Source organism: Glandiceps talaboti, chromosome 23 (assembly GCF_964340395.1).
Source record: "Glandiceps talaboti chromosome 23, keGlaTala1.1, whole genome shotgun sequence".
Lineage (NCBI taxonomy): Eukaryota > Metazoa > Hemichordata > Enteropneusta > Spengelidae > Glandiceps > Glandiceps talaboti.
Window position 1 is genome coordinate 6,129,838 of NC_135571.1, and position 26,460 is coordinate 6,156,297.

At 37.1% G+C, this 26,460-nt stretch overlaps 1 protein-coding gene across 1 annotated transcript; it reads right to left on the minus strand.

Annotated features, from left to right (window-relative positions):
• Positions 1-2,514: 2,514 nt before the first annotated feature.
• Positions 2,515-24,132, minus strand: LOC144452911 (ras-related and estrogen-regulated growth inhibitor-like). Its single transcript, XM_078144120.1, has 4 exons — positions 23,635-24,132; positions 17,757-17,813; positions 14,093-14,169; positions 2,515-4,355 (listed from the first exon to the last, which is right to left on the minus strand). The coding sequence occupies exons 1-4, from the start codon at positions 23,693-23,695 to the stop codon at positions 3,873-3,875; spliced, it is 678 nt and encodes a 225-aa protein (XP_078000246.1). The 5' UTR covers positions 23,696-24,132; the 3' UTR covers positions 2,515-3,872.
• Positions 24,133-26,460: the final 2,328 nt, after the last annotated feature.

The following is a 26,460-nucleotide window of genomic DNA, read 5'->3' on the forward strand; positions in this document are numbered from 1 at the left end:
CTCTGCCGGCATTTCTTTGAAGCAAAGCCGGGGTAAGATTCCCTTTAACGCCTCGCTAGAAATTGGATTATCAAACCTGATAGACTCTCTGGCTACGATTAAAGCAAAATGCGTGGCGCGATTATGTATTTAGGAATATGTACATGAAGTGACATACGTGCGACTGGCCACAAGCTTACACTCAAAAAACAAAAATGTAAGGTCTATGAACTAACGTACATAAACTTTTGTTTTAGAACAAATATTTAGAATTTAATGTTTGTCGTTTAAAGTGTATTTTGTTTGTTTCCTACACACATAGAAGTATATAAATGTATTCAATTAATTGAATTTAATAGATGCGACTCATCAATTCTCTATGTGTGACATATGGCATGTTTTATTCAGTAAACGTTTTACCAAAGGTGACATCTGTGCAAGTAAACATTCAATCTTTATACAGTGTATTTCATTTGTTATCTGTCATATGGTTTATGGATACAGGTCGTGTATTTCTAGGCGCCGGGGGTGGGGGTGGGGGTGGGGGTGGTAGGCCTTTTATATATGCTATTCCCCAATATTTTTCTGCGTTTCACCAAGGAAAATACGCTTGACCTAAGGGGTCTTTGTCACTACGACTCGAATGAAGAAAATATTGGAAAAACCAGGGAAAGTAATGGTGTAGTCTTGAACGTTTTGACCCATATTTTGAACACAGCAGAACCAATGACGTAGACACGCGTTGTCATGACATACACGCGCGTTGTCGTGACGTAGACGACCAGAGTTACTGTATATATTCAATATATTTTTTTTCTAAATGGTTCGAGCCTGCTATAAGGGTGTTATCGAATGAAGAAAGTTGATATCAAGAAAGAAAGAAAGTGAAAGTTAAATTGGCACAAGCTAGGTATATAAGCTTTTTATTAAAGTGAAAATATATATACATATATAACTTTGATTAAACTCTAATGTATATATATGTTATATATATTCAAGATAATGCGCCTCATCATGTTTTCGAGTCTCGTTGTGATCACATCACGTTTTCGAGTCTCGTTGTGATCACATCACGTTTTCGAGTCCCGTCGTGATCACATCACGTTTAACGTTTGCGAGTCTCGTTGTGATCACATCACGTTTTCGAGTCTCGTCGTGATCACGTCACACTAATCCTAATGCAACTTCACTGGCTTCCAGGAATTCATCCTGCCAAACTGTGTACTTTATTTTATGATGGAAATAAAGATGAACGATGGCCACAAAATAGCCAGGGAAGAGAACTTTACCTCATTTAATGCGTAATTTGCATGTAGGCTTTTATCAGTGATATTGGGGCGAGTTGAAATTGGAGCGAGTTGAAATTGGAGCGAGTTGAAATTGGGACGAGTTGAAATGGGACGAGTTGAAATGGGACGAGTTGAAGTTAGGGCGAAGTCAATCGCAATCCCGTTGCAACACCGCTCCTCTTTTCCAACAACTCAGTATTTTAAAGATCTATAAGCAATCGATTTAAACAAGTGTTTACTTATTTTCGGCTTAAAACTGCATTTGAATTATCACCTTTTTTCTAACTAATTTTTGTATTGTTTCTCTTCTCACTTTACTTTTATTTATCAAATAAATTCTTACCATTATCCAATCTGTCAGTCTGACACAAACGTACCGCATCATCACATTGAGTTCTTCTTTGGGGCCCACAAGCTCACCACTAAATAGAATGTAGTCAGCATTTACAATGTTGTCATCTGTAGATCAGTAATGTTCCAGGTGTAACAGTATATTCAAATTGCCATTTGAATGAGAGGACCAGGAGAAGCAGTATTCCATTGTTATTATTCAGATGTGACAGAAACAGATATTCAACGGATAATTAATCAGGTAGCTAACTCAACACAGGATGTTATTCACGGAAATATTAAATTTGAGATTACCAGTAGATGTCTCGCCCAGGGTGGCATTCAAGTAGTTCAGTGTAGTCCTTGGTATTTCAAGATTTTTCTTACGGTGAAGTTTAGGTTCGGCATATGTAAAATTGTAGTCAAAAACTGGAAATCTTGGGAGATGATTTAGGGGCAGTCAGCAAGGCACACAGCTGTTAATACAAGTGTGCTCAAGGCAGAAACAAGTCAGTCTGAACTTCTCTGGTAAGTTGATAGCAGTAATCAATACAAGTGTACTAAAGGTAGAAATAAGTCTGACTGGACTTTTCCTTTAAGTTGATAGCGGTAACCAATACAAGTGTACTAAAGGCAGAAATAAGTCTGACTAGACTTTTGGATAGTAGTAATCAATACACGTGTACTAAAGGCAGAAACAAGTCTATCTGCACTTTTTCTTTAAACAATTTTTCAGCATGTGCCACATCAAGTCTTCACACACATGACAAAACTGCTCCCATTCATTCTAAAAATGATTCCAGTTTCCATTTCAACATTTGCCAGTTTAAGACAACATACATTACACAAATGAATGGCATGGTTAATATATAATATCTTTTTATTCATAACTCTATAAAGTATGAATTTCTTCCTGTACTTTTGTTAACATTTTTTCTATGTAAAATACATACCAATTTGGAGTAAAATTTACTTTCGTCTTATAAATATAAAAATGGCTATATAGGCACAGAGTAGGAATGTTTGACAAAATAAATGTGCACTTTAGGACTTCATACTCTCTTCTTTATTCCCACAAACTCTGAGAAATGAGGAAGTTTTAACTATGTTTCAAAATTCATAACAATCATCACTTTTATAATAGGGAACTTGCAATCCAGACTGAGCATGCTCAGACGCAAAGGGCTATGGGATTATCTGTGATTATTGTAATACCTAATCTGGAGCTACCGATAAAATAAACCTCCCACAATGGTCAGGGTAACTATGAATTGATTATCTGGGGTTACAAAAATGTAACAATATTGTTTACAATACTAATTGATTAGTATTTATTATCCCATTTCCCATGATGCAACATTCAACATGGCGGGTTTGCAAGTTCCCTATTGAGCTTGACAAGAGCTTGACAGTAGGAAAATACGAAATAAGCAATCGCTTCACCCATGAAGAGTGGTCGTTTATCATCGCTTCCCATCGGGCTGACCTCCGAAAACGTTCGAGTATTTCCGGCACAACTTCAGTCTTGTGCCAAAGGTGACGTCATAAGTGGAAGTCAGTCAATGAAAGTGTCTATGAGGAACTTAAATTGAACTATTGATTAAACTTTGACCTTGAGTACATCTTGGTATTTTGTGATAAGATAAAAATTGAAAACTTACTATAGGTAGAAGGCATTGTACAACTCTTTGACGAATATTCATATGCAAATATTACATTACGTCATGACTTTTCAGGAAACGTACCTAGAGTTAAAGGAAAGGACTTTCATTTGATCGGATTTTCGATCATTTCGTTGATTCTAATTACAATCTATTTGTTTGTTAGGTCTCTACTCACGACTCTAGGGGGCGCTATCTCGTTCAAATAGATGGATTTGTAAACACAATGTGAATACTATATTCGACAGGACAATATTAGGTTTGTTGAAATAATCCTTACTAAATTCTGGACTAAATTTTTCTGTAGAATATACACATCCTAAGCAGTCAAAATCGCCATTTTTTACAACCATGTTACTGTCACTTTATTGATATGCAAATCACTGTAAAGACTTAAGTTTTGCATTGATCTGACTGGTAAATGTCGTCAAAAGTTCTGACATCCATTAGACGGCCATTTTTGAAAATCCTGGTTGCCTGGTCATTATCTATAGTTACAATGAACGTCTAGACTTGTAAAAGGTTGTTATTCTTGAACTTCATCTTTGCGTTGTGATTGATGTATTTGCGTTGGAGATGTTATTTCTTCCCTCTGGAAGAATTTCACTGTTTTTCAAAACATTTGTAGTGACATTTTTCTCCCTTTATGGGTCACCTTGGGACTTGCAGGTTGTTTTGTCCTAAACGTGCTCACGGCTGAGAGTACCTTATTACTGATTGCCTTGGTAACGCCACTGCGTCTGCGCATTGCAGTTTTAGTCCTCTTTCTTGCAAGTATTTCGTGAATCAATGAGGTGAAACTTTGCGTGACGCCATGGCAGCCCCCTCTAGCGGTGACCTCAAAGAAATGACAGCCATATTCCTCGGCAAGTAATTGCCCGTCCTCTGCACTGACTTGTCTGTGGTGCTGTAAGTCCTTTTTGTTTCCTATTATTGCAATGGGTACGGAACATGGAGACTTTAATTTCTGGATATATTGAATTTGAGTTTCCACAACTTCAAAGCTTCTAATGTCACAAATATTGTAAACGATCACAAAGGCATCGCCCCATTTTAAATGAGATTCTTTGCAGAGTACTCCATTTCCAGGCGTCTCCTGTTGAAAAATTAAAGAAACATTTTTAAAAAAACGAACGACAGTAATATTTCATGCCTGAGGGCGCTCTTTATATTCGCCATTCTGATGACCACTGTTTGATTGAACCCGAGGCCTGTATATTCTGGTTTATTATATAAGCTCTGTTTAATTTCCCATACGAAAGTTCATGTGCAATTGTTTCTATCAAAAATCTCGTTTGCAAATTTCTCAGTATGTATGGTAAATGTTCACATTTCTAATTTCTTTCATAAAGGAAAAAGGACTGTTGAATATTTTTTTTAGCCTATTGACTGTCCTTGGCATGAATAAATGAAGGCGTAATCACCATATTTGAAGTGTTATTAATAATTATTATCAATGAATATGGTACATAATTTTGTATTCTTTCCCCAGATACAATTATTGAAAAACACAGACAAAAGAAACTTGTACAATTGTATGCTGATTTGCTACGGTGATCAAACTGGTCGACTTTTAGACTGTACTAGAAATACAAGCGTATAAGATACAAGGCGTGTACTTGTTCGTTGTCATGTTTTTCATAACAGGTCAATGTTCTACATTGTGTACACTCTAACTTTATGCACGTAATGACAAAGCTAGTACATGGTACGTGACTATCTCGAGATCTCATGTCTCTGCCCCCCCCCCCCCCCCCATAACAACGACAAATCCAGATAGCCAAGTTTCTGGGTTTAAGACAAAGTTATGTATGTCACAGTTGACATCTGTATGTCCTTGACCATGGTGCTAGTTTTGTATCGTTAAAGAGAGTATTTATATATTTAACCTTGTCGCACTCTTTATGCTTTTCCCCCCTTAGCATGTTAATTTGAACTTACTGGGATGCTAACAATGCATTGGATGTAATAATTCTTATATGGAAAGAGTTAAAGTCATATGAACATTTGATGTTATGGTACATATCTGTCTGTCTGTCTGTCTGTCTGTCTGTCTGTCTGTCTGCCTGCCGCCTGCCTGCCTGCCTGCCTGCCTGCCTGCCTGCCTGTCTGTCTGTCTGTCTGTCTGTCTGTCTGTCTGTCTGTCTGTCTGTCTGTCTGTCTGTCTGTCTGTCTGTTTGTTTTCCTGATTTAATATGTCATGTATGTATGTATATACTGTATCTATGTCTCTGTGTGGTTCATTTTCTCGGGAGCAAAATGCAATTATCCAACTATATATATCAAGGCTGGGATTACTGATTACTATGTATTCCTGCTACAGACTCAAGGTATGTTTTCTACAATCGTTTGCATTGCATAGTGGGTCCATATATCATAGTTGTAGGTGCACCTGTGTACAGTCCTTGGCAATGAGTGCTAGACTATAAATCCTTGGACACATTGATTTACAGCCATTTCTATCCTATTCCTATCAGTTTAAACTCTCATTGACCTTCTCAAATGTCAACAACAATTTGCTGTTAATAAATCAACTGCCATGCACCTGTGGATGAGGTCATAGTTGACTCAACAATCTGCTACGAAATTATAATTGATGTAGCAAGTAAATTTGGCTACACGGATTTGTGTAGCCAACAGACTTTCCATTTGCCTTTTACAGCCCGTCATATGTTAGTGTTAGTCTAGAGATCTGAATACCAACATGGTTTCTAACTAAACCACTGAGTATAGGTGTAAATGGTAACGATACTGTATAGGAATTAGACTGTGAGTGGATGTGTATATGGTTATGATACTGTATAGGAACTAGACTGTGAGTATAGGTGTAAATGGTAACGATACGGTATAGGGACTAGACTATGTTAGTGTTCACCGGTTCAGTTTGCTACAACTACGCAGAAACAAGAAGAACAATAAGAAACAAATAAGAAACTGCATGCTAAACTTGAAGATAGTAAGTTTGAATGAATACAGTTTCTTATGACATTTTGTCTAAATAAAATGAACTAACATGCTGCACCATACAGACATCAAAATATTGGCGCATGCGTGTCTGTCTCTAGTGATAGTTTGTTTAATTGATTTATTTCATAGAAAAAATGTTTAATTCATTTTTGAAATTGTAATATTTTTTAGAGTGTAGAATGTGTAGGGTTTTTTTTTGTTTCTGCATGGTTGTGCCTGTAAATAGTAAAACATGACTAGGTTAGAAAGTAAACACGTCACGACAAGTCTCTCATCTTTTTTTTTGCATGGACCCCACTCGAAGCAAGTCTTTGGCTTTGTGGGTTATTCAAGTAATTTGTACCAGTTTTTATTTGTATATCTGTACTGTCGATCTTGTTGTTTTACTGAACTAAACTAAAACTAAACTAAGCATCTTCCACAGTGTTATGAATTACATATACATTTACAACGATATAAACAAGCTACATACATTGCATTGATAGTACATATGCATATAAACTGAAACAATGTATCTATCTCATGTAACAGATCTGATTCTGATAGCAATGCTGTACATATGAGTTCACACTGTGTTACAGTGTATCATGAAATGTAGCAATTTTATACTAGGATGATTTGTTTATCGAGGCAGTCAACGCCACTCTGTCTCTGGTTGTATTTACATGGTCTAGATGTTAACCCCAATAAAGAAACTGTGCCAAATAAAGTCAAGTGGCTAACTATCAACAAATACACAATCTGCGAAGACTATCACTTGTAGAAAACAAACACTGTTACATTTCTTGGCAAAAACATCAACAGACCTACGTCATCACTCGAGTTCTTGTTTACATTCAGTTCATAAATACTAAATTGCATATTTATATAATAATAAACTGACGAACTTTGTGATAAAATTTCCCACGAATATGATACATTGTTATGTATACACATAAATGTGAACGTCATCATATTTGTGGTAAATATGATTATAACCACATGAAAAGACGCTATCTTGATCTTATCTATACCTATTGCATTATATTTGAATAGTGCCAATATTGTCACACCTTCAGCGATTATGCGGGTATCGAACTTGAACTTATCAAGCTGTGAAGGATATGTCTTAGTGACCAACCTCGCCTGTGAACTTGACATAGGTATGGTCCAAGGTTATGGAGGATGGCTCACAAAGTAGTGTGTAGGAAAACAGTTGACCCATATAGCAAGCCCCAAGTCAAGTGGTCTAGAGGCTAGCCGTTGGGTTTGAATCTAAAGATCTCGAAATTTCATCATCTAGGCTTCTAATTGAGCTTGACAACTCAGTGAAAGTTTAATATGTGCACATTCTAGATATCTGCCTCGACAGAGTTGGTGATAACATTTGACCGAGTGAGTATATGTATAACTCACACTAATAAAGGACTATTCTACCCTGTAACAAATCTAACGATACCATTTTTACATTTCATTGACACAACAGATTTAGATGGAGTGTGTATTCAGTTATACATTGTTTTAATACTTGTATACTTAGCTGCCAACGAACAGCCACCTGTGGAATGTCTCTCATACACTCAATATACTAGGTGGTCGACCTTTCTCATAAACATGACCTTTGCCCTTGAATCCAAAATTGGAAAGCCAACGCCAAGGATATACAAATGTAACAGTTATATTTTTCGTGTAACATTTATGTAATTTTATGTTATATACAGATACATAATTCCAGCGGGCATATACGAAGGGGTGTTACGAAGTCCCTACTCGGAGACTTGTGATCGTTCAGTGCAATGCGGAATATTTCACGGAAAAGCGTAATCCTTGAAATTCTGGCGCTTGAAATTCAGTAGGTTAATATGAAAATTCACACTTACGCACAAGCCTGCTCCAGCTTTTCAAATGTAGCAAAGACAGTATTTTTCAGTGAGGTGTAACTTATCTTAACAGACTTTTAATGTTTGTTCCAGAGTTGTGTGTCTAGACATAATCGACAAAAGCAGTCGACATTTTAGCATTTCATTGAATTTATAGTTTCTATCTACACAATTCCTGTTTAGATTTATTTCGAATCGATAATACTGAAGTGAAAAACATGCACGCCGACTGTTTTTGTTTACCGTTGAAAACATAAAATCACATGCTGGCGTCAGTTAGTTTGTGACAAGTACACTGGGTTGACATTACACGGGACTTATAACAGATAACAAGATATGTCTGAAGTGGCTTGTATATCATTGGTATATATATGTATGACTCCTGTTAGATGCAGTACTGGAGCGGTTTCGCTATGTCGCTCTCGGTCCTACCTTAGAACCGCTAGTTTTGTTTGTGTTTGCAAACCCCGTAAGAGAAAATAAATAAAACGAAAAATGGTGAGTCACAACAACATAAAATATGAAAAAGAATAAAAACTATTGTAAATAAAAACAAAGCTACAATTATTGCAGCTAGACTCCTGTACTGCTACGTAGTTAACACATTAGCCTGGAAGCCACACGGGACATATTCTCTATCGCATAAGAACTCGCCTAGAGACTCGACAATCTGGCTTGAAATCGCGTTCTCAGAACATACGCTCCCGAGTCTGCCTAGACTTTGTCCATGGTTTGTTTGTACACATCTAACCTCTATCACCGAATGTTGATGAGTTATTATCATATTTTAATGTTCTGCATATGGGTATGTTGTATGATGTCCCTAATTTAAAATACTAACTGTGTTTAGGTTACTGATTGTGTGACTTTACAGATTGCATTGCAACAAACGTCACATCGATATTTAATATTATAAATCACAACCAATACTATTCATATCTAGTGTATACATATTATCTGTGATTCGTCAAATACTCTGCGTGGGGTCTTTAATCCTAAATACAACATTTATTGTCAACAAAACAACTTTGATACAAAGGCTAAAACGTATCATAGAACATGGACCCTGCACTGAAAACACAACTCTGCAATGTCACACCCCGTTTATCAGATTAAGTGTTAGTTTCGCGTATACTTCCATGTACAGTTATGTCCATTACTTGCTTTCCACGTGTTTAAAGATAGTCAGTAACTTTATAGATTCCGGTGATTACTTTTGATATTGATATTACTGAAACATAGATTAGTATTATGTCGTATATTATAACATGTATGTATGTATGTATGTATGTATGTATGTATGTATGTATGTATGTATGTATGTATGTATGTATGTATGTATGTGTGTATGCATGCATGTATGTAAGTATGTGTGTGTGCGCGGGTAGCACGATCGTACGTACATGTTCAGGAAATCAAAATGGCAGTTATATTAGCTGAAATAACAGAGCCGTTCTGTTGACTTGATATAATATATATTTATAACATAAGTCATTTGTGGACGGAAACTTTTGGTAAACGTAAATTTATATTTGGATGTCCGAAAATAAGTGGCACCTGATGATTTGAAGTGTATTCGTTGTTGTAAAAGTCCGAGATAGGACGTACTGCGTATTGACACAAGTCTGGATGGACTTTATTTTGTATTAAGTAGTTCTGAACCTGTTTACTACGAACATCATTTTTAAACGCTCTAGATTTGAATTGCACTTGATCTGACGTATATATTTTTGTGGGGCGATCATTTTCATTAGCTCATTCTCATTCTATCTGCGATGGTATCGAAACATCTTGTGTTTACAAATTTGGGTAACATTTTGTGTTGACAAATTAGCAAACATCGTGCTTGTTGCCCCAGCGATAGTTAAATATTTCACCCATTATATGAAATCTACTCGTGAGACCAGTTTTAGGCAAACATTCAGCTTTTTTGATATTGATAGGTGATGACTGATTTAGTCTAGGTTTTTGTAAGCGAGGTTGACAGTGGAAGAATGTGTCAAAATATTGCATGTACGCCGTCACCGTAGAGAGTGTTTAAGTGCACGGCAGTGAGGTATACATCACTTGAAGAATCAACTGAACGACTTTGAAAAGTACAGGTGACATCTTTGTCACTTTTTAATTTCTACTTTTCTATTAAATGTCGTCAAAATGATTCAGTAACTGGATGTGTGTGCAGCCGACACTTTTACGTTTGAATGTTGTCAACCGACACTTTTACTTGAATTTACTTCGACGTTTAAATGTTGTCAAAACCTATTCAGTAAGTGGTCTAGTGTGCTACCGTAACTAACACTTTCTACGTCTCCTTCTACATCAAATATCGTCAAAACCTATTAAGCAATTAGTCTAGTGTGCTACCGGCAATCTAAGGCATATACACCCTATGTCTCCAAACAATACTGACAAACTCCCTAAATATGTCCATTGTGGTCCAAAATACGATCAAAATATATTCTTAATATTTGGCGTTTATCTCGTTGCCCGAGAAACGAAAATTGAATTGGTTGACAGCTGATAATTCACGTCAGCGTTTTGCTAGCAAGTATGCGAACATACATAAATGAGATGATAAGAGAACGTTTACCACCACCATCACCACCACCACCACCACCACCACCACCACCACCACCACCACCACCACCACCACCACCACCACCACCACCACCCTCCTCCTACTCCTCCTCTTCTTCCTCCTCCTCCTCCTCCTCCTCCTCCTCCTCCTCCTCCTCCTCCTCCTCATCATCATCATCATCATCATCATCATCATCATCATCATCATCATCATCATCATCATCATCATCATCATCAACACCACCACCACCACCACCACCCTCCTCCTCCTCCTCCTCCTCCTCCTCATCATCATCATCATCACTACCACCACCAGCACCACCACCAGCACCACCAGCACCACCACCACCACCACCACCACCAGCACCAGCACCGCCAGCATCACCCTCCTTCTCCTACCCCTCCTCCTCCTCATCATCATCATCACCACCACCACTACGACCACCCCCACCACCACCACCACCACCACCAAGAACAACACCGCCACTATTATCGTCATCATTACCACAATCCTACCACCACAACTACCATCGTCATCAAGAAGTCAACAACAGATACAAAACAATCGGAACAACAACAACAACAACAACAACAACAACAACAACAACAACAAGACGTACTACCAATCACAAGACTGACTTTCTCTAGACATTTACTAAGTAAGGAATTTTGTTCGGGGTGTGTATTACTTGATATCCGAAAAGTAAAGACGATACAGCTGTGTAAATGATTGTAATTAGGTCAGAATATACGTATTGACTTATTTAGCCATCCACTTATTCAGGGTCATCTATCCAGGAGTCGTCTACTCATCCATCATGCATCCATTCTTCCATCAACGCTAGCATGCTTACATATATAGGTGCATACATGTAGGTACCTACCTACCTACCTACCTACCTAACTACCTATCTATCTACCTACCTACCTACCTACCTACCTACCTACCTACCTACCTACCTATCTGCCTACCTACCTACCTACCTACTTACCTACCTACCTACCTACCTACCTACCTACCTACCTACCTACCTACCTACCTACCTACCTACCTAACTAACTACCTACCAACCTACCTATCTACCTACCCACCTAACTACATATCTACCTACCTACCTACCTACCTACCTACATACATTACATACCTACCTACCTACCTATCTACCTACCTACCTACCTATATGTACCTACACACAACGCTTTCAAAAACGCTTGTGTCAGTTGTAACTAGTATTAGATACAATAGTTAAGAGTTGACCCAGCAGGTCTAATCTCCAAAGATACAATGCTAGCTTACAACTGATTAAAATCAGATAAAATACTCTATCGGTGTGATTGAAACAATTTGACATTGTCAGTCACATATAGATCTGTCAAAGGTTTTATCGCATATCACGAGTAGTAATTCGATTAATTCCACATTTTAGTGTCAACTTTGACACTTCTGCTGGACTTAAAAACAACTTTAGAAATCGACACTTGACCTTCTAGTCCAATTCAACATTAACACTGAGTGATAAGATTAGAATGGTAAATGGCTGTGTACTTCAGTGACTTACAAAACAATACATACACGAATCCTTTAAAGGAGCAGAGTCCAATCGAGGCATTTTTTTTTATCTAAATAAAATTTGTAAAAACCTTAAAGTGGCCATATGGATGAGAATTTGTTATTTATTTTGGATTTTATTTGATAAAACAGCTTCACCATGTTTTTCTACTTGAAAAAATAATGCAAAAGAACATATACCAAGTCCATGTTCATAACTCAATGCATTACAAAAAGATGCCCAAAGTGTAAAAAGTTTGTTATTGTACGTACAATAACAAACATTTTACACATTGTTTAGTGTTTTGCCGTTTATTGAGATGTGAACATGGACTTGGTATATGTTATTTCACATTATTTTTTCAAGTAGAAAAGCATAGTGAGGCTGTTTTATCAAATAAAAATCCAAAATAAATAACAAATTCTCATCCATATGGCCACTTTAATTTGATAGTAGTATATTTTATTTTATTAAATATTTTTTCAGTAAATAGAATAACATAAAAACAAATGATATAAAACAAATATGACAAAGATATTGTTCAGATCCCCTTAATGAAAGTATTCCATGACGTTTGTAATCAAATATGTTAGTACTTTAATAATATTGCGATTTGACAACAATGGAATTTCGAAACCCAGACATAACCCTTGCGGCGACTATCAAATACAATTTTGTCAATAATTTATGTTTTTTATTTGTTATTCATTAAATTACATCATTTGTGAGACATCTGGTTACGAACTTCTACCCAGATGTCATGCAATCAAATAAACGTTTTTATTTATTCATTCCGTGCTCCAACCACATGTGTTATGTCTTAGATCAGTATAGAAACTAAGGGTTTGGGGGTTATGTGTATAACAAACGTACGTTGTTCTCATACTGCAATAACAATGGAATGATTCAGGCCTGGAATTTGTTCAGTTGGGAAACACATTTTTAGACCAATCAAATGTCATATGTACCGACTGTTAAAGGTATTTCACAATATGCCATTGTTTGTTGTGATAGTTTTAAAAAAACAACGAACGAGACATGATATTCAAATTAATATAGTACTGTCCAGCATCGAATCTCAAGAGCTCATTTGTATGAACAACTTTTGGGTTCACGATTTCGCATCGAGCTAGACGCTGGTAAAGAGATGGTTCGACACCACATTAGCACCTATGATCTAGACTAGATTAAAATGAGTTTCAAATTGGTCGATTTTAACAACGGACTGAAGAAGGATAGCATCTTCGTCTATAATGTTTAGTCGAAGATACGGTAGCGTCGACTTGTGTTGTAGACGTTTAACGGAACTTGGACCTTTAACATATATCTTGTTGTTGTTTTGTGCAGAGTTCCGTGTCGCCCTAATTTACCTCTTTCCCTCTAATTTTTCATCCTATTCGTGGCGTATTTTAATTTTAATCTTTCTCACAGAGAATGTGAAAATCAAATTCAATATATTTGTTATTTATATAGATCATAGACCCTTCACTATGTAGATAGAGGGCACGAAGATATTTGATCGGTCTGTTTACCAATGTTACACGCAGTTGAGTTGGACTGGAAATTCTCTCGCAGCACATACAGGTGTATACTTTCTCTCACGAACTATGTTCAAAAAGATAATAGAACTGCTATTTGAATTAAAGGCACAGATAATCTGAGACTATCACACACTTTCTACTTGTACGGTATCCATAGTATCGAGAACACTTCGGGGTTGTGTGCTTGAAAGATGAAAGATGATGCATGAATGGATGGTGATGATTATACAATTCATTTGTCATGAATACTCAAATGGGGATGGTAAATTCAAAATATAAGATGATGAGTTATATCCCAGGTGAAATTGAAACTATATGTAAATTAGATGCAAATTTTACCTTGTGACAACAGCTATCCAATACTTCTATTGATAAAGAGACGTCGTTGTGTAGCACAGAGTGTTTGTAAAATAAATCTGAAAAGAAATGAAAAAGGAAGAAGGATAAGTAAATTTATAAATTATTTTATGATGTGATATGGTTCTCTCTCTCTCCTCTCTCTCTCTCTCTCTCTCTCTCTCTCTCTCTCTCCTCTCTCTCTCGCTGCCTACATATCTCTGTCTGTCTGTATGTATGTCTGTCTGTCTGTCTGTCTGTCTGGCTGTCTCTGTATGTATGTATGTATGTATGTATGTATGTATGTATGTATGTATGTATGTATGTATGTATGTATGTATGTATGTATGTATGTATGTATGTATGTATGTATGTCTGTCTGTCTGTCTGTCTGTCTGTCCGACTGTCTGTCTGTCTGTCTGTCTGTCTGTCATACTCAGCGTTCATATTCTTTGCTACATTATTGATACGAAGTGTGAGGGGCAAAAACTTGAACATCGATTCACAGACTAGTTAAGGTAGCGTGACATCACTTTGACTTCAGCAAGTTCAATCATGACTTTGACACGATAACAATCAGTCAACAACCCCTGTATAGCATTCGATGTTGGAATGTCAAAGTACAACTCGAAGAATGTCCATGTATACAACAGAAAACTGTCAACTCTTGGGAAGCAGTCACTATTTGTTATACACATAATAGTACAATCAACTCCGAGTTTAGTGACAACAGTATTCTTCTCTTTATTCTCTTTCAAAAGACACTGATAGTAAAGAAGCTGAAATATTTCCACAGGCCACCAGGTTATTGTTTTCACATGACAGTGAAACTAAAAACACATTCCAGAGCTAAAGGTATTTGGAGTAACTTGTGTACAGGAGTCAAGTGGGAGACATTTTGGAGTCCATATGGTAGGCGCCCCATGCACTATCCAACGATCCATTAAGTTGGACAAGACAAACACAAGTTGAATGAATACCCTAATCCTTTATTTAGAATTCAAATAGTGGGTTAAGATGATTTCGGGGGGTTTAAGAATTGCGTGGATTTTTTGAGGCGAGAGTTTACACAGACGTTGGTATTATTGTTGGCGAAGCGTGTGTGGGAGCGGAGAGGGAGATGGTTGTGTCTTGGTTGTGGTTGTGGCGCGACGTATTGGTATTTATATCATTGCCTAGCAACGCTGGATCTGTTACAAAAATGGTATGATATATCTAATATTGTTGACTTTTGCGACGTATCTTGCCACCCTATCAGTATCATCTGCCACTCAGTGAGAGAAGGCCACTAGGGGCAGATATCTGTCACTTTGCCCTTGAAGAACGAAGCGCCAGGTCACAGTGATGCGAAAAAACCTGCCACAGGATTACAAGTGTACCACATCGGATATTTGAGAAAATACACAATAAAAATGTAGCCTTTGAATCCGACCTTCTCTATTCAAGTTTTAACAGCGACCCAATTCTCATGTAGCTATATTTAGACCGTTATTAATATATTTGTTTCTGTCTTTGTTTAAAAGTACTTTGTGGTTATATCACCTATTCATGCAAATGCCTACCTCCATATTTGTTACACTTTAACTGTAATATTTTAACACTTCACTGTAGGAATCCCTAGTATACAAGGACACAAACTCGTTGGCTGTCTACAGCCTGTAAGTGAGTTAGACATTCATTTCATTTTCTCAATCTTACAAGCCAGAGTACTGGCACAAGGAGGAAGCACGAGTTAGTTGCCGTAAAAAGGACAGTTATTTACGACGATGAACTGTGATAACAACGTCACTTGTGAGACAAGAAAACGCATTTTTTGTTGTTTTAACCCAATTTAAATTTTATAATAGCTCGTATGTATGTATGTATGTATGTATGTATGTATGTATGTATGTATGTATGTATGTATGTATGTATGTACGCACGTACTGTCTACTACTACTAGTACTACATCAGGATACCCAGATCACATGAATAAGATGTTGGCATTTCTTCAACACCCCATCAAATTTCACTTATCCGGTGATAACTTTTATGAAGTCGCAACTGGTATTTGAATCATTTGTTTGTTTGTTAACGACTGTTGTGGTCTAAGAAAACACTCATCGTTAACTGTTACAAATCACTGAGCTGTAACAATTTAAATGGAATGAATTACTATCAGCCAAATTGGGACGTTGTATTCACAACGTGAAATTATTTACCTTGGAATTCGTACAACCGTCCTCTTTTAAAAGTATACTATGCCGGGAATATATATGCTTTCTTGTATTTCTAGCCTGGTCTTTCATATATGTTGAAACGACCCAAATGAGCTAAGGTCTTTTATTTCCGTCTAAAACAAGCCAAACGACCCATAAATGACCCTAAACGAGCCAAAACCAACACAAAATGAGCCAAAACAAGCCAGGAATTAACTCCAATGTCTTCGACGGGTACATTCACACTCAGCATACAGACACCAGAAATTATGCCGTTGCTTATTGTGACTTGGGGACATAGCCGAAATCAACCAAGCAAAGGGTCTGGACTATATTACTCTCTCCAATACCTAAAGAAATTATTTTCGACATGTTCATTGCTCGTAGAACTTGCAAAGAGAAACGCCGAGTATGCATGAGAATTAAAGTAAATGAAACCACTGTAAAGGGGAAGTGAACTGTCCCTTAGGATTGTGGTTTTGACCATTGAAGTATAACGTGGGTTATACTTCCATGTTTTGACCAAGGTGTGAAGTATAGAGACGTACGTGGTCATGTGTGTGTTACTAATTTATTACAATAACACACCAATTGAGAGTGAATTCAAACAAATGAATGTAACAGTCTTTTAATTAAGTTAAAGAAAATTAATTCTGTGTGTGAAGACACTCAACATTTGGTCAGTAACAAAGAATTCAATTCAAGTCGTGTGGGAACACACCCTCGCGAATCCCGAGAAACAATGACAAATTGTGTCGAAGAAAACAAAGCTATCACAACGGAACAAATAACGAATGTTGTTAGAGTAATCGTTAAAGTGATAGATTGGCAATAAAGAAAGACGGTGCAATTGTTGCTGACGTCACTGTGACGTCACAAAATTCTTCGACTGTTTTTCTTCAATTCCAAATGGAAAAGAATGCGCTGGGAGGTTTTTCTGACTGACATTGGTTTTGCTTACTTCCTCGAAGCATTATACGTCTTATGTTTATATGTTTTCTGTCTAATTATCTACCTGGCGTTTGTTGTCAAGACAACCAAACATGCACAGCTGGCTGTCTGTCCTCGAAACTTTAAAAGTTGCTCTCACTTGTTTTGTAGGGTTATGGTGACGTCATAACTGTAAAAGTTTTCAGAGGGAGTAAAAACGCATATAACACCACAGACAAACTAGACAAATCAAATTCACTTGTAATTGTCATAGTAACTGATTTTTCTTTTTAATATCGCTTACTTTTTTCATTGATCTTTCCTCATTTCACTTCATTATTTTCTAAACATAAAAGGTGTTAATACAAACGTCGATGTAACAAAAACGTGTTGATTTAGTTCTTCAGGTGAGAACCGAACGTCATGAATGTGTCACCATGGTAACATAGAGGTCAAAGGTCATGACCTTTATACGTATGAGATCCTTGCAGGTGACCTGAAGTTCTTTGTGTATCACGAGGCATCTAGTTATTACTTACCGGAATTCGACTCGTATTCTCCGATAAAACGTCTGGTGAGATACCGTACTGTCAGAGCTGTAAACAATAAAAAGAATAGAAACGAGGCAAAGTCAATATTTTGCGAACTCATCGAGACAACTCCAAGCAGTGGTCTTGAACGTATTCAGTTTTTATTTGACAAATATACCCCCCACAGTTACTTTACTTAGCAAACACTTTGTATTTGACCTTTGACCTGAAAGATAGTTTGAAAACCTGGCCTCATATTACTAAAGTCACAATGGTTGTAATATTGGGACAATTTTGTTGTATGTAGCGACATGCTCTTGATGGGACATCTTGGAAGATATATTGGATCACCTTTTAGAAAATGACATTAGGTCCATACTTATATATATTTTAATATTGTATAATATGTACAGGTAGCTAAATACAAATTTATATTACCTATAATATATTCCATATACTTTAGAATGTACAAAATAAAAAAATAACCAGTTATATGTAAATATATAAAGAAATAATAATCTTTGTCCGTCCAAATAAATTTGGAAATATGACGAATGGTCGCCACAAGAGCAGCGCCTTAGTGTTGAAGAAGCAGGCGGAAACTGGGGTTTAGCCCAGGAAAAACATGCGTTGTTCCGCAGGGTCAAACTAACCATCACCCCTCCTTACATACAGACTTGGTTACCCAAACTATTTAATGTATTACTCCAGTGACAGATATTGTAGCTTTAAGGTCTGTCGTTAAGGTGAACCGACGCCATATACAAGTATTTTAAAACTGTCTTATGAAAGTAAAACTTTTACGCAATCACAGTTACAGGAGAAATGAAGATGCCTTGGTATTTCACTTATGTGACATGGAGTTTTTTTGTAATGCACATCCACTGATTTGCATCATTGTGTAGATCACTTTCCCTACCGCTCCCATTTACAATGTGTATGTGTATGTGTTAATCGATAGCTCATACATCCGCCAGTCGATATTTGTAATACCATTACATTGTATAGAGAAAGAAAAGACAACTTGCAGGCAAATGGACAAGCAGTGGTTTATGAGTCGAGTTATTGTGATGAGAGTTCTGAAACGACGGGTTTCTACAAACATCCAGGTAATTTCATTTAGATATAAAATGTTCTACATGCATGTGATTACAGCTTGTGTCATTAAATTCGAACAACAGAGGAAAGGGGAAGGGGAACTTTAGTACATATGAGGCTATTAAACTTGGAAGAGAACATATCGTCTGGTGCGCGTGACAAAATATTATTTATATTGCTACATTTCATCGCCTGGCTGAACAAAAATCTTGTAACATTGTAACAGTCATTGTCTCAATGTAAGTCTTACTAAAAATTGATACATTCAATCGTCTGGTCGGTTTCAACAAAAATATCAAGATACTAAATTGCTACAGTGTATGTAATCTGAGTAGCATTGCTACATTAATTTACTTTGTGTGTTATCACTAGTAACATTATCCTTAGGTAGATTGCTACACTTTAAGTTATTTATCGACGATCTGCTAAGATAACGGTAACTCAAGCAAAGCCAATGTAGCAATGCTGGTAAGACTAATGAAGAGGCAGACGATGGAATGTAGCAATATTAGAGAGATTTTTGTCATGTCAGACGTCGTATTGGTCCAAATTGACTGACTTCAATGGTGGTGTGCTTTTCAGTCGAGCTTTAATAGGCTTTCCAGTCCAACTCTTACATCATCCACACAATAGACTCAATCCAAGTGGGTAATAAGTTTTAGATACTGAACGAGATATCCACACGATTCAAACAGTAAGTTTATTAAAGTAGCGTATGATAACTTGTGATTAGAAAATGTTACGTGGATAGAGATAGTATATAACTTATAAGTCTGATATATTTGTAGGAGATCGAAAGCAAGACACTTCACAGACTCCAAGGCGACCAACCAGGTGTAGTAACACGTGTATAACTATTCAAAACAAACTTGAAGTTGATAACTTTTAAAGTCAAGCGTTGTGACAACATAATTTGAATCAGTGGAATAGAAATATGACCTTGGTGATATCCACGGAGTGATTTAAGAGTTATGTACTCTCACTTAGCAACATACAAACTCTGTGACGTCACAGTCTGAGTGAGAAAAGATGACAAAACAAGGACGCAGGCAACATGTTTTAAAACTTGAATCAAACGGATTAATCAGATTTACAATTATCATTAAGCCATAGGTATACCTGTGTGTGTGTGTGTGTGTGTGTGTGTGTGTGTGTGTGTGTCTGTGTGTCTGTGTGTGTATGTGTGTGTGTGTCTGCTTGCCTGCCTGCCTGCCTACCTGCCTGCCTGCCTACCTGTCTGTCTGTCTGTCTGTCTGTCTGTCTGTCTGTCTGTCTGTCTGTCTGTATGTATGTATGTATGTATGTATGTATGTATGTATGTATGTATGTACATGTATGTATGTATGTATGTATGTATGTATGTATGTATGTATGTATGTATGTATGTATGTCTGTCTGTAAGTATGTAAGTAAGTAAGTAAGTAAGTATGTATGTATGTATGTATGTATGTATGTATGTATGTATGTATGTATGTATGTATGTATGTATGTATGTATGCAATAATATCGACAAAGGGTTGCCATATTTTATGTCAATGTCTATGTACTGGCGTGGCTTTCTCCGTTGATAACCCAGCAACTTCTGATATAGTCTGACTTAGTGATTATGCTGAAATGTAGTAACATCGGCATTTCAGTGTTTACATACATTTGGAGTACTTAGATCAAACAACATCCGTCACTACAATACAGACACCAGACATTTGCCGTAAAAGTTTGATTTACCAACTCGCGATGCACTCTATTTTAGTTCTGAAATTCGGCCTTGGTACTTAATACGATATACACATAAAACATCCCACGTGATGAAAAACGTGCGTATGTTGTTCAAATGTTGCGTGTCAAGCCACGCTCATCGAAGTGGTCCCTTTGAAAGTGGTTTCATTGGGTTCACTATCTACTAAATGGCCCAATGGACTCGACTTAAAGAGAATTTCATTGGGTTAGATACTATTTTGGGGTCAAAAGGTCAACGTATGCTGAAGTGTACACAGCAGGTAAAAAAAGTTACACGACTTTAAAATTGCACCCTCTTGTTTTGTGTGTTTACCGCCAATTTGTAAAAGAGTCATATCTTTTTGCAGACTACTTTAAAACGATCAAGTCTCGACACAAAGTTATGCTGTATTAAATTCTGGGCATCTTTGCCTCACTAGCCGTACGTAATATTAAGTTTTCTGTGAGAGAATGGTATCTTATGAATGTAAGAATACCTTTAAATTTGAACAAGCCCTGACAACGTATAACTTGCAATAAAACGCAACATACAGCATGGACTTATTTCTGCAGACACAAACACTCAAATTCCGAAATAAATTTGTCTTTTGTTGAAACATTTATTGTCTGTGGTTAACATTATTATTTTGAAAAAACAAACAATTTACATGGCATCATCCGCAATCGCACACAGACTAAAATGATTTATTATGTCGGATAAACATGATGGTACAATTAACATGACAAATGTCGCCATCGTCCTCGCCAGCAAATAGATTTATGTTCAAGTTCATTATGTCCAAATCAACATAACAAATACCACCAGAGTATTCGTCAGAATCACTCCAAAGCCACGTATAATGTAGTTTGATGGTATATTTTCCAATTCTTTTGAGAATATATTTCCATGTGGTTTTAAGTGAAGCACAAAGGTCAAAGGTCATCCATGATGCCAAAAAAACTTGCACATACTTCCGCTAAAATTAGACACTGTCCCCAACTCTGCCCTCGGTGATGGAGGGTGGGGTTTTGATTGACAACATTAATTGTGCAATTTAGTTTTTGTAGGGATATTATCGGTTAGAGCAAATTAGTTGGAAATTTCTACCCACGCAAGTAGATAACAATACTATGGTACGCTACTCTGCAGCTGCAGACTTTGAAATACAAATAATTCTACTAACATTTTGATTGCATCGTCGTAAAAAACACATGCCACTTTACGGCACTTGTGAAAAAAATGCTCTGGCTTTCGAGGATGTTTGTTTGTGAATTTTATTGGAACTTCTATTTGATTCCTGACCGCAATCCGTCAAAATTACCGATGTAATATGAATGCTATAAACGAGTGCAGTACACACAGAAAGTGCTTTACTTCAGTGTTACTAGTTGTAATATGAATGCTATAAACGAGTGTAGCACATAGAGGAAGTGTTTTACTTCATCAGTGTCACTCGTTGTAATATGAATGTTATAGACGAGTGTAGCACAAAGAGAAAGAGCTTTATTTCAGTGCTACTAGTTGTACTTAGATACAAAATACATATAAAATGTACAAACACGGTACCATTAATAGTTTTATCGTTCACTTCTACTGGGAAAATGCCACAGCAGGATACCACGTACAATTTTATCTTTCTTTAACGCACTACTTTTATTGGAAGTTTACGGTTATATTTGATGTCGGTCCCTACAAAAACCCACCAGTTCCCTCTTTGTTTGTTTTCGGTGTATATGTTACAGCGGCCTCCGGTTGAGTGTATCTTTCCGAGTAATCGCTTGCTGTAACACGAGTTTTGTGATAAGAATGTGACCTTTCATCCCAAATCACCCTCGTCTTCGTTCACTTGGCACCGCACTTGGTGATGTCATCGTCAAGTAGGGTATCAACTCCTCAAGATTTTCCGGAAATACCCACCTTGTATCTGGTACATATCTGACCGGGATATCTGACTTGTAACGGAACGGTCACGCCTCGTGTATGTCACGTAATAATCCATGTTACATATGATAATCTTATCTAATTCGTAGATATCGTTTAATGATTCGAATTGTTGAGATAATTTAACATAGCTACGATCCGGGGGATCAAAGTATTTTAGATCTGATGCTCAAAGTAATATTAAGCCATGTAGAAACACGGATATTTCATAATTGAAATCCTGATGACAATGAGTAATTCTTATGGGCAATTAATCAAACCGGACCATTCCGGATATTTGGCATCATGCTCAGCGTTTCTAAATTCGGGTTGGGAAAGATGTGGTTTTCTGACGATGTTAAATATGACGAAATGATAGATTCCCACCCCTCTCTGTTTCATGTTGGCATATTTGATTCAAAAAGATCAAATTCGCACTGGGCGGTTAGACTTTTCGGTGTGGTGATAAAGTTTGTTGACGCAGTCATTTTGACGACACTGTCCACAGAAGTAGAACATGTGAAATAAAAAAACGACCAGACCACAGATAAAACTGAATATAAATCCCAATTGATAACTGATCATAGCTCAGCATTGTATAATATCAAATACGGATCGAACATTAACTTGCTACCCGGTACCCGGACTTGCTGGACCGGGGGGCTTGGGACCTCAGCTGCTTCGAGTTCATCGTGACACTGATCAAAAGGTTAATTTTCAAAACAACCAGTCTGGGTTATATCAAACTGTAGTCTTCGGTGTAATATGTCATTTTTAGTAACGTTGGGCTTTTGACCCACGGTAGATTAATCAGAGCTGACTTCGAGTGTGTGTTCTATTGTTTGTCACACGGCGTCGCTGATATTGCGTGTACTATGAAACCACCTGTTACTGAACCGTCAGACTGTAGTGTAGCTACCCATACATTAATGTGGAGGGTTTACTTGCTATACCCGCAAAGTTTCGACTGCATTAGTCTAAAAATAATACTTATTTCCCACTTTTATATACAGTTTCTACACTTTTTGCTTGTTGGTCAACAATTTGATAAATCAGAATTAAAGTTAAATTAATTTGAAATGTTTAATTGTTTAGTACGTGACATAAGTTAGACAATAGTGTCGGACTTTAGATTAAAAATATTGATATTACCTGATTTCCCAACGCACGGAAACCCAAGCACCACTATCTTAGCCTCCCCTAACGTCGTCATCTCGGTTCGTCTCAAGGAGTTCAAGATTGGTGTATGTCTATGCGGGGCAATCACCGCCCGATGAATATGTACACGATCCGTCTAACGTACTTGACCAGGTGAGTCGGTGAGTCAATGGGGCAAGCGGTCGGATAACGAGCGATACACAAACTTCAGCAAAGTTCGACTTCGATGGCGTTCAAATAATCCGGGTCTAAGCTCCTGCAATGTCACTCTCCCCAAAATGCGAAGCTGGTACAATTGTTGCCTAATGGCGTACGTACTTGGTTGAGATTACATGTGCACACTGTCCGGTCTCTTAAAATTACGATACTGTCTGTTCGCAAATAGAGACACCGTTTGTACTCTTTATGCGGGAGCGACTATTCGAGTACAGGGAGGAACAGGGTCTGCTTGTAGTTTTCACACTTTCAAACAAAATGACGCATTGTTATGTATTAGTGCCAACATTTGTAACTGATCTTGTGTAATGTTTATGTCTGTATCGAACGATCCGTACAATTAAAAGGGTAAACGAGGGTAATGAACAGGAAAGGGGGTGATCGTACAGGAAATGACCCCCATTCTTACGTTGTTCTCTAGGGCCTTAAAAAGAGTCCGCTAATGGTCTGTTCAAACGAATATGCTATTTTACGATACATACCTGAAGTGGTCGTCATCCGACCTTCTGAACATGTATAGGGATGTTCACAAACTTCTAACAACAGTGTTAAAAACAGGAACGGGGTATTTTGAAGTCAACGGTCCTGCGATGACATCAATAAACTCTCAAATCCATGACAAATTATTTAGCTAGGGGTATTTGAAATCACGTTCTCTGTCTGTCTGTCTGTCTGTCTGTCTGTCTGTCTCTGTCTGTCTGTCTCTGTCTGCCTGTCTCTGTCTCTGTCCTCCCTCTCCCTCTCCCCCTCCGTCCATCCGTCCGTCCCCCCTCTCTCTCTCTCTCTCTCTCTCTCTCTCTCTCTCTCTCTCTCTCTCTCTCTCTCTCTCTCTCTCTCTCTCTCTCTCTCTCTCTCTCTCTCTCTCTCTCTCTCTCTCTCTCTCTCTCTCTCTCTCTCTCTCTCTCTCTCTCTCTCTCTCTCTCTCCCGGCGTTTGCGGTCATCGGAAGTGTTTGTAATCTTTCTTCCGTTGATGTAATTTGACTCGTCGGCTGATGTAATCGATTGATAAAATTGATTGATTGATCACGTCTATGCTGACGACTAAAACATCCGTGCTTGTAATTCCTATATGCATGATATGTATTAGTATATGTACGCCTGATAATATAGTATACAAGTGTCTTGTTTACATGTACAATATCTATCAGTAGGCATTCCTGGTTGTCGGTGTTACTACTCACTGGTTGTCAGGAATTTTTTTCTCCTGAGCCAAGAATAGTAAGGAGCGTATCACGTATACATTTTTTCTCACCGTAAAGTTATTAGAAGCAGACTGAAAAATTATAAATACCGCTGTCGTCAAAATAGCACTGTCGTCAAAAATCTTACCAACATTGCTACATTTTATCGTCTGACTCTAAAAATCTTACCAACACTGCTACATTTTATCGTCTGACTCTAAAAATCTTACCAACAGTGCTACATTTTATCGTCCACACTGTTAAAGGTGTTAAAATGTAACAATTGTACTTACGTTTCTGTCGAGCCAGACGATAAATTATTGTCGACTCAGGCAATAAAATGTAGCAATGTTAGTAAGAATTATGTCGACCCAGATGATAAAATGTAGCAATGTTAGAGTCAGACGACCTAGCTTCTAATTCAGGTTTTGGACTGTTTATATTAAATTAGTTACATTTACACATTTTAGTTAAAAAATACAGTTATAAAAACTAGTATTTCCATGCTCTCTAGATCATTTAAAATATATTAGTGTAGATTTGACTAAAAACACTTGATAAAAAATGTGAAAGTCATCACAGTGATTAACATAAATTATTAAATTGTCATTTTATTCAGAGACACGTCCGACAAATCTAACAAGTGTCTGATTTTTTATTTATTTTTTTAAATTTGTTTTTAATTTTATTCATTCATCATCCACCAGGCTTAGCCCAATAACAGGACGACCTTAATAAAATACAATAAATGATTGAACAAAACGTGTACCATATACATCACAATAACAATTACACATTACCTTTACACAATGAGGAAAATACAATAAACATAAAGAAATACAAAATTAAGTAAAATTACCCGTCTGTATATATTAACTCTTTCAATTCATTTTTAAAATCAGCAAACGAAGTAAAAAGGTCAATGCCATAAGGATACAGACTATTTAAAAGCCTCATAGAGCGTGATAAAAATGCATGTTTGGACAGATCCATACGGTGGTTAGGGAGCCTAAAAAGTTCCCTAAATCTAAAACACCTTGGAGGAACATAAAAATTAAACTTATCAAGAATATCTGGGCAAATAAATTTAGAATTCACACATTTATAGACAAAACACAGGTCAAGAAATTTACGTCTAAGAGATAATGGAGGCAAATTGTCCTGTACCGCACGAGAACTACAGTTGTCGTATATGGCTAGTAGTTTATTAAATAATGTTATCGTAGTCGTAAAACGGCAAGTAACATCATAAAATTGTGAACAATGTCGTAAAACGGTCAACAATATTGTTAACGATAAAAAATATCTTAAAATGATCAACGATGCCGTAAAAGGGCTAACAATATCGTAAAACGGTCAACGATGTCACGGCACGTAAATTAATAACTATCGTACCCTAGTAATTCAATCCCATAAGATTAA